General features: G+C 39.9%; 1 protein-coding gene across 1 annotated transcript; it reads right to left on the bottom strand.

The window, feature by feature from the left end:
- Positions 1–182: 182 nt before the first annotated feature.
- On the bottom strand, positions 183–8,796 carry ppardb (peroxisome proliferator-activated receptor delta b). Its single transcript, XM_079677669.1, has 8 exons — positions 8,386–8,796; positions 5,915–6,289; positions 5,661–5,812; positions 5,420–5,558; positions 4,920–5,122; positions 3,953–4,159; positions 3,192–3,435; positions 183–2,331 (listed from the first exon to the last, which is right to left on the bottom strand). Exons 2-8 carry the CDS (start codon positions 6,228–6,230, stop codon positions 2,084–2,086), a joined length of 1,509 nt encoding a protein of 502 aa, XP_079533795.1. The 5' UTR covers positions 6,231–6,289; positions 8,386–8,796; the 3' UTR covers positions 183–2,083.
- Between the last annotated feature and the right edge of the window lie 623 nt (positions 8,797–9,419).

The raw sequence follows: 9,419 nt of genomic DNA, 5'->3' as shown, positions 1-9,419 counted from the left end.
TTATGTAAAGTATCAAATACATTTAGTAGATTGATAAGTACTATATTTACCATTAGATGTAGTAGAGTAGAAATATAGGGTGGCCTACAATGAAATATGAAAATAAAGTCTGTGAACCAAAGTATGGTACCCGGGTAAATACACTTTGTCGGTTTGATGATAAAAAATTGAGAAAATCAGTGTTAATATTTCTAATACAATTTATAAGCGAAATGTAACTAAACTAGTTCTGCAGGTATGTTACATGTGACTATGAGGGTGAAACGTATTCAAGTCTTAACATGTTTTTGTGAGCAAATATGTCAATCCATCACTCAAAACAAGCATAGAGGTAGCTTACATAAACTTTTTGGTTTACGTTCTTATTTTATCCATCCACACCCTTTGCTAAATTGGCACACTGCACATTAGCAATTTCAGATTCAAAGAATTAAGGCAAAAAAAACGTCAGAGATCAGATGAGACAGTGGGATGAAGTCACAGATCATACATTAGAGGTAGATAGGGATCAAGACAGATTAAGAGCACAGGGGGAAGATTTCTGGAGGTGACTTTGTGCACCAGTGCTGAGATACTTAAGGGGAGGGGAAGAAAAACGGTAGGAAACTCGTGAATCCTGTCAACAGCATCATAAGGCTTTCACACTTTGTAGCTCTCCCAACAATAACATTCCGATGGCACACAAAAAGGAAATTAATCCAGGACTGTGCTTATATCTTGTGTAGTACAGAAGGGACTTATGATACAAGAGCTGGATGTTGATTTCTAATTCATCATTCATTTTCCCAATAATGACATTGTGATACATTATGCTGGTTTTAGGTCCATCCTGCTGAGGCGTGAAATCCTAATTCCTCATCAAGGAATTGTTGTTGGTATGCTTGACAATATATTTGGTACAACCTAAACTAAATAAACAGTCATGTAATATGAAATAACACACACATAACACATGATGATAATTCATGTTTTGCCCTTACACATATGATCAACAATTACAAATAATTAGTAACATAATTACAAAGAATGGACTAAGAAAAACAAATTAAAATGGCAAATTCACGATCATTTGCATGTCAAAAGAAAGAAAAACATGCGGTCCCTTGTACTTAAGTGGGTAATGTGTTTATAGGGTCAGTTTAGAGACAAAATCTGTGCAGCATAGTCCATAAGTTACCACTTGGGTCGATGGCTTTAAGACAAAACCTATATAACTTGGATCTCCACATTTATTGAAAAACGGTATTGCACAGAAAGCTGCTTTGAGAGAGCTCTATACACTGCTGGAGCCAGCCCAGTTTGTGTTCTATTAACCAAATGGAAAAATTGCGGTCATTGATGAGGATGATGATTATGTAAACAAAAACCGAATTGTGCATCTTCAGCTTTACCAAAGGTCTGAGAACTATCACTCTGCCAAAGACATTGGCATCATAAGAAACTCTTGCACTGTTCAAACCTTTCAGCTCTTTTCTAATTCAACTCTGCCATTGGTGTTACGAACATGAAATGCTTTCCATTCACAGACAAACACAGAGCCGAGGTGAGCGAGGAGGAGTTCTCTACAGACGCTGCTCTGGGGTCAGCTTTGCTATTAGAATGTAACAGGAGCAGCCTCGGTGAGAAAACAAATCCTTCTCTCTGTTAAGTGACCGTTGTGGGAAACTAGGACTTGCAGCAAATGATTCCAGATGCTCTGCTCATCACACACACACACACACACACACACACACACACACACACACACACACACACACACACACACACACACACACACACACACACACACACACACACACACACACACACACACACACACACACACACACACACACACACACACACACACACACACACACACACACACACACACACACACACACACACACACAGTGCTGAGGATAATGCTGACATTTAGAAGACATTGCTGATTGTGTTAGCCCTACTATGCGACGTTGCCTCTTCTGCACGTTTCAATCCATGCCTGTACGTGGAACAGTGCTTGTACTGAATGCAGTGTCGAATCATGAAAGTATATTCAGTCTGTAACAGTATTGCTAAAATGAGTCTGTGCTGGAGAACACTAATACATGTCTTTGTAAATCTCCTGTAGTAGGGGGTGCAGCGAGGTCTCCGACTCAGTCTTTTTGATCTTTTGGACAAGCTGAACGTTTTCAGTTACTAGTTGACGGAGGTCGGCCATCTTCTGCAGCAGCTTGGGGAAGAGGTAGGCTGACTCAGAGTGGTTGGCTTGTAGGTGGAGGTCCAGGGCCTGGAGGATGTTGTCTTGACTCTGCTCCACCTGCTTCACGTTGATTAGCCCGGGACGATCTGGGACAACAACAAGGGACTCTTTGTTATGAGTTACAATTGTCGCTGAGCAAACATAGATATAATATATTGATTGTTCTGCTTTTATTTATGTCTTAATGTGTGCATATGTATAAACGTGTCTTTTGATTGTGTATATATATTTGTTTTTGTATTCGGGATTGTTGGAAACGGTATTTCGATCTCTCCGTCTGTACACACAAACTCAAAGATTGACAATAAAGTTGACTGACTTGAAATCATAAAACCAATCAATACGTGTTCAACTTCAACTTTAGATTTCCTGCTTTTTTTAAATGTTTATATCATATTAAACTGAATGTCTTTTTTGGACTGACAAAATAATATATTTTAACAAATTTAACTTGGGTAATAGAAACTGGGATGAACAGTTTCAACAATTTTATGAAAACATCAAGCCCGGTTTTTAGCATAATCTTTCAATGATATAATAGTTGAAATAATGCAGCCAGAAACCGTTCCAAGCGGCATCAAATGGATTGATGGATTAACCAATGGAATGGATGGAATGGATTCAAACTGATTATATTGTGTTAAACTGAAAGTTCAAATAAAGTTTAACACTGCATAGATCTGATTATGGGGATATCTCTTTGATCAAATTGGACTCCGACACTCTACAGCACTCAAGCAAAGGCAGTGTTCATCCTGCATTGGTTCATAGGTGTCTCTCAACAGCCTGCAATCGCTTATGACTGACAAACATTTCAGAGTTCAAGAAATACAATTGAAGATCTTTTTAAACTCTCTAGGGCCATTTATTTTGAGGAAAATGTGAAGACTGCAACAATATTCATATACAAAACCTTCTTGATACTTCAAACGGGCTTTAGTCTCACCTCCACATAGAATGATGGCAGCAACAAACAGGGCCAGGTCGCTGTCATCCAGCTCCAGAGCATTAAACTTAACGGCAAACTCAAACTTGGGCTCCATGATCTCACTGAAGGGCTTCCTCAAGCTGCGCAGAAACTCCCTGGTCACAAAGCCTTTTCCATTTGCCACCAACAGTCCATCTTTGTTCATGAGAGAGGGCAACATGGCAAAAATAGCCTCGTGCACACCGTACTTCAGCAAAGTAACCTGCACACAGACAATTGTATATTAATGGCAACAATTCTCAACAAAAATACTCAATTTGGCAATTATTATCCTTTGAGTATTTAATCTGCTTTCTTCTATAAATATATCTCAGCAGTTTTGACCACTATGGCAATAGAAATGTTGTATTTAAAAAGGCAAAATGCTTCTGGATGGAAGCAGAATATGTTGTTAGATAAAACATGTATCCGTCAAAATATCTTAACTTTGGACTAAACTACACCCTTGATTTATTGTAAATGTTTGGATCACACAAGTCTGAAACAAACCTACGCAGCCACCACGCGAATAAAGTAGTTTAATACCAATAATATCAGTGTCATCTTATTTTGAATTATGTTTTGCATAAATATTAATACACATGCAAAAAAAAGAAGCTGTGCTGCACTTAGTTGATTAAGAATATAAATGTCAACAATAGAAACTGAAAATAGAAACTGTTACGCACCGCCCTACAAATCATTTTCCTATAGCGCACACAGAGCAGGCAGCGACTCACCTGGTCATTTAGGTAGAGGTCCGTAAACCCTGGAATGCTCTTGGCAAACTCTGTGAGCTCTCGCACCGTCTCCACCGTGGTGCACTGGCAGCGGTAGAACACATGGACCCCAATCTCCTTGGTCAGGGGGGCACCTGCAATCAACTGGCTCCATACCAAGCCACTCTCAGCCTGCCAGAGCGTGTCCATGTCGTAGATCACAAACGGCTACACAGAGGACAAAAAAAAACGAATTACAAAACAAAAACATAAATGTCACCTGTACATTTAAAATACTTGGAGCTACATATACCATGACGTGGTCACAGGTGAGAGTGCTGCAGGAATGAGTCCTAAAACCCAGTAAGGAGTTTTTGCATTTCCTGTTACCTTGTCTCAAAGTTAATGGGGTTTTCAATAGGATTTTTAGTTAACACTTGTCAAGGGATTTTCACTTTTGTTCAGCGACATGACCCCATTTGTGAGCTTTTCTGTCTTAAAAAAAAGTGGTTGCTTACAAGTTTCTAAGTGAGACTAACAGTGGTTGTATATAAACGTCATCACGACGAACCAGGAAACTCATCAACACAGTTATAATAATAATAATACATTACATTTATATAGCGCTGTTCCTGGTGCTCAAAGCGCTAAAGTGATATAGTGATGGTGACATTGAAGTCATGTGACAGAGGTGTAGTTCTTTAAGTGCTAATACTTTTACCTCCCCGGCGTGCCTTTAAGAAATTATAAAAGCGGTGTTCTAGTTGTGTGTTAAAATCCAATGTTTAAATGTGTTCTTACTTTTTAAAACGATATAGTGTGCGTAGATTACTATTAGTATAGTATTTTAAGCCACCAGCAGTTATAAATAAATGCAATAATTATTTCCTGTGACCCATTGATAATAATGTTTTACCTTTACTTTATATCTACATAGATTTATACATCTGTAAAACCAGAACTGAGCTGTTCTAAGACTATAACGTACTGAATTGCTGCTGGTTTTCCCCGACAGGATGCTGCGGGCCCTCTTCTTGGTCATGACGAGGTTCTTCTGGTAGGCTGCGTTGACTTGTTTGGCCAAAGTCTTCAGGTCTGATCCGCCTGGTTTGCTGAGGCTCACTTCATCTGCAAGCATGCCTGCCACCAGCTTCTTCCTCTCCGCTTCAGGCATACGTCCATATCGGATCGCTGAACACACACACAAATGCTTTTTAGTTTCTTAGTTTTGACACAGACGTGTTTTGTTGTATACGCGTTTATCAATGCAAATTGGTTATAGGTTCACATGCACTGAGCTTGAAAACAACTTTGTACACCCCTAAACAGACAAAATAATATGTGAAAAGATTCAATAAGAATACATTTTAATAAATGAGCAGATTACATTTCCAAGTCTTTGATTTGTACATTTCTTTTTGCTATAACACTTTATATTAACATGTCCTCGTTTATAGAATAATTTGCTAATTTCAGTTTTCCTCTCACCATCATGGGACATTCCCAAAGACAGGCACTTCTGGAAGCGACAATATTGGCACTTGTTACGATTCTTTTTCTGAATCCTGCAGGAACGCTCACAGCGATCATATTCCAGTTTCATCCGCACAGTTCTCCGGAAAAAACCCTGAGTTTGAAACAAAGCAACCGGTTCAGCAAATCATATTGGACAAGGCAAAACCGCTGTTTTTGAACTTTGTAATGTCACTTATCTATTCTGCAATATTACCTTGCAGCCCTCACAGGCATGCACACCATAATGAAAGCCGGAGGCCTTGTCCCCGCAGACCTTACACTCCACGCTGATCCCAGACCCTGTGCTGTCTTCTTGGCCGAGACGTAGCTGTTCTGACAGCGAGGGCGACGAGGTATGGGACAGGTCTGCATGGAGAGAATGCATGAATATTAAAGCTTTGTCCTCTCATTATTTCAAGTACCATTTCTTTGACAGAGGGCAGGTCATGGGATTTTGAAAAGTCTTACCTGTGTAGTTGGATGCGGCACTGCTGTTTTGCTTGCTGCGTTTGTTCTCCTGATCGGGACAATCTTTTTTCTTCTGGTCCCCTTTCAGGCCTTTAGAAGGAGAAACTACATCCCTCTCCTTCTTGTCCTCCTCATCTTCCCTTTCCCTGGCCTTTAACTCTTGCATGTCTATCGGCTCCGAGACAGTTTTCCCCCCACAACTGTCTGAACCTCCAGACTCTTCCTCCATAGGTGACCACCTGCCATCGGCCGTGTCCTGCGGGGATTTGGACTTGCGATGGCCATTCACCCTCTCGTGCTGCTCTCTACCTTCCATGGTTACTGTTTAAGCTGACTCAGCGGGTCCCCTCCTGTCACGTTGCCATCATAGTTCCACTATTGAAGAATAGAATAAATAGGCAACATTCAAATCAACAATGTATGCTAAAAATGAGGATTACATTCAGAGCAAGAACAATCACGCCATTACTGTTAGTCGACACATCATATATAGCTCCAGCATGGGAGTGGTTAACTGTCCTACTCCAGTGAATACTCTCTCACCAAATGGGAGCGTTAAGCTTGTTGTAACATGTTACATGGCCAAATGTTCCCATTATGTCCCTTTTTATCAAAGCACACTGGTTGAAATGAATTTACAAAGTGTGGCTATTTACTTTTAGTGTAACTGAAATAAATGGTCCCACTGATCTTCTACAGTGTTTTTTTATTTGGGCATCGTTTTCCGAGTCAATTTATTACTAATGGTTGTGTTTGAGCAGCAAGGGAATGTCCTTGATAGTAATAGGCTTATGACATGATATACACACGCTGTGTAGGCATGCCTGGATTATCCACCAGCCAAGTGGAACAGACAAGCAGTGACCTTAGACCATTAACAGCCAACAATTTAGTTTGAAAACAACTTGCAACTCGGGCTGAAACTAACAAGTACTTTCATTATTGATTGATCTGCTGAATATTTTCTAGATTAATTGTTTGGTCTCTCAAATGTCAGAAAAAACAAAACAAAAAAAGGTCCATCCCAGTTACTCTTAATCAAAGGTGATGTCAGTAAAAGTATTGCTCTTTCAATCGGTATTAATTCAATATTGCACATCAAGTTTTTGCTCACATGTAGTTTGCTCCATAACAAACTGGGTCAGTGACCTTTGTGGGCAAGGTACACTATTCTGGGCTCAGGGCTTCCTTTTTTCTTACACTACTCCTAAAGAAGCTAAATTGTTGTCAAATTATCTGTTTTTTGGAGACAAGTAATGTGCTTAGTAACTATTAGTTGGCGTTCACGTAGACCCATATTGGTCAGAAAAGTTATTTATTAGCATTAATGTTGACAACAAGTCTAGGTAAAGAGGCAATGTTTTGGTGGTCTTCGTGAATGTATTATCTCTGGGTCAGCAATGAAATGTAAGCAATGTAAACATTATATAAACCTCTTGTAAATATGCTCTAAATAAGGACATACAATACATCCAATTTGAACAAATTCCCAACACTGGAAACGAGACCTCCGGAGGAGCATTTGAATGCAGCATATGTGAAAGTGACTGCTAACGCCCAACTCTTAATTAATTTCAAAGAGGTTACAATTTTACATTAAATAAAAATGCAGGCCAAGAATCAAATAAGAGCCCCAAATCCATGAGCATAAAGGGCCTACAACTCTCGATTCCTAAGACAAACAGCCAGATATAGGGAATAATGTAGGCTATCCTTAAAAACGGTTTGTTCTTTACTATCTTATAAAGTAAACTTTGGGAGACATCTGTATTATTGTTTGCCTTAGATCGGACAGATAAGGTAGGGTGCACACAGTGTACTTGGTGGGTGCTTAAGGGGACCGGTGGATGCACTATGTACACACTGAGCAGTGTTGATCGCTGGTGGAGGGCGGCAGTAGGGGACAGGGGTTGGGGGTTGGGGGTTAAATATTTGTCCCGCGGCCCCCTAGTGGATTAATCCGTCCATGTAGTAAGTAGATGTGCCCTGACAAACACACAGCGTCTATTTATTACAAGAGTTGTATTAATGTTATCCGACTTAATATTATTATTACAATATGTCCCATAGCAGGACAGAGTCCGAACTGTGTTAAGGTTTATGCAACAGGTCCGGACACCACAGACCGGGTTAAGACTCGTCGTACCACAGACAACCTGTCACACTAGTTCTGGGAAATGTCTGGCAACAGCCCTGTTAATGACAGGACTGTAACTGGATACACACATTAAAAGAATGAAAGACGGCGAAGTTATCAACACGGTTGCCGTCAAGCGTTTTTATTTAGAATAAGTATATAACAGGTTTAGGTTGTCAGTCGGCCGTCGAAGAGAGTCGGCACGGCTAGCTCACTTAGCTAGTTAGCTGCTAACCTTGAATGCTGACTACTACTAGCTGTTAGCGTGGCTGACCCACATTCCCGTGAGTGGCTTTAAATAACGTTAGCATGCTTGCCAAGTTAGCTTACTTACCTCTCCCAATAGTGCTGCTGGTTGAGAAGACTTTCACGCTACGTGGAGTTACCTAACAGGCCGAAAATAAAATGTGAGCGAAAGCAGTCCCGTCCAGGATCGATCGGCTGTTGACAAGTGATATGAAGTCCAGGCTAGCAGCAGGAGCTATCGTCAGTCTGCTAACTCAAACTTAGATTGACTCAGGCCTTCATGTGGCTGACAAACCGCTGAGCAGAAAAACACTTTGGACACTTTTGCTCACTAGCATATCACATGCAGATAAGCATAGTGAACTGATAATCCCTCCCCGACTCTCTCCTTGTTGTTCCTAGCTTTGCTTTGCTTTGCTTCACTCCCCCCCCCCTCTCCTCCTCCTCCATCGTCACATGCCAGGACACACGCAAACACACACATTCGGACACAGTGGATCCAACAAACAGCTTTCTGGGGCGTCAAGGTCTGAAACATGTGTTAATACTAATATGCACTGTTGTTTCTGTAAAATGCAAAATGGGCATTTTTTATTTGGTTTTAATCATATCTGCAGGATTACAGTGTCAGATTTTTTTCTAAATCATGAAAAAATTACTTCACTTAACTTAATTATAATTGATATCATGATAAATACATAGGAAAAACATTTCTTAATCCAATAGTTGTTTTTTTATTTAAAAAACGTGTTAAAAAGTCTCCTCCTGTGTCTATAGATAAACTTTTCCAATACTTAATTTTGTTATGCATTTATTGTCTGTATTTATTTCATGATTTACATGTTACTCTTGTGAAATCCTCTTAAAACTGCATAATATAATTGTTTCAAGCTAAGTGTAAATTGGACACTAAAAAAGAAAATTATGTAATTACCAATCCATGAAACTATTAGACCTAAAGTGTATAAAGAATGAGATTTTGTAAAACAGTTATTGAGTTAAGAATGCTTCCAGCCTACATGCACTTTGCTCTGTTTGTCAGAGGATGTCTCTGTTCACTCCTGTATAGACACGGCCTACTCATACCCAAACGCTTTTTCAGTGGGAGCAGTCAGCGATGAC

This window comes from Notothenia rossii (genome assembly GCF_949606895.1).
Source record: "Notothenia rossii genome assembly, chromosome: 4".
Classification (NCBI taxonomy): Eukaryota; Metazoa; Chordata; class Actinopteri; order Perciformes; family Nototheniidae; genus Notothenia; species Notothenia rossii.
This window is presented reverse-complemented; position numbering and strand designations above follow the sequence as displayed.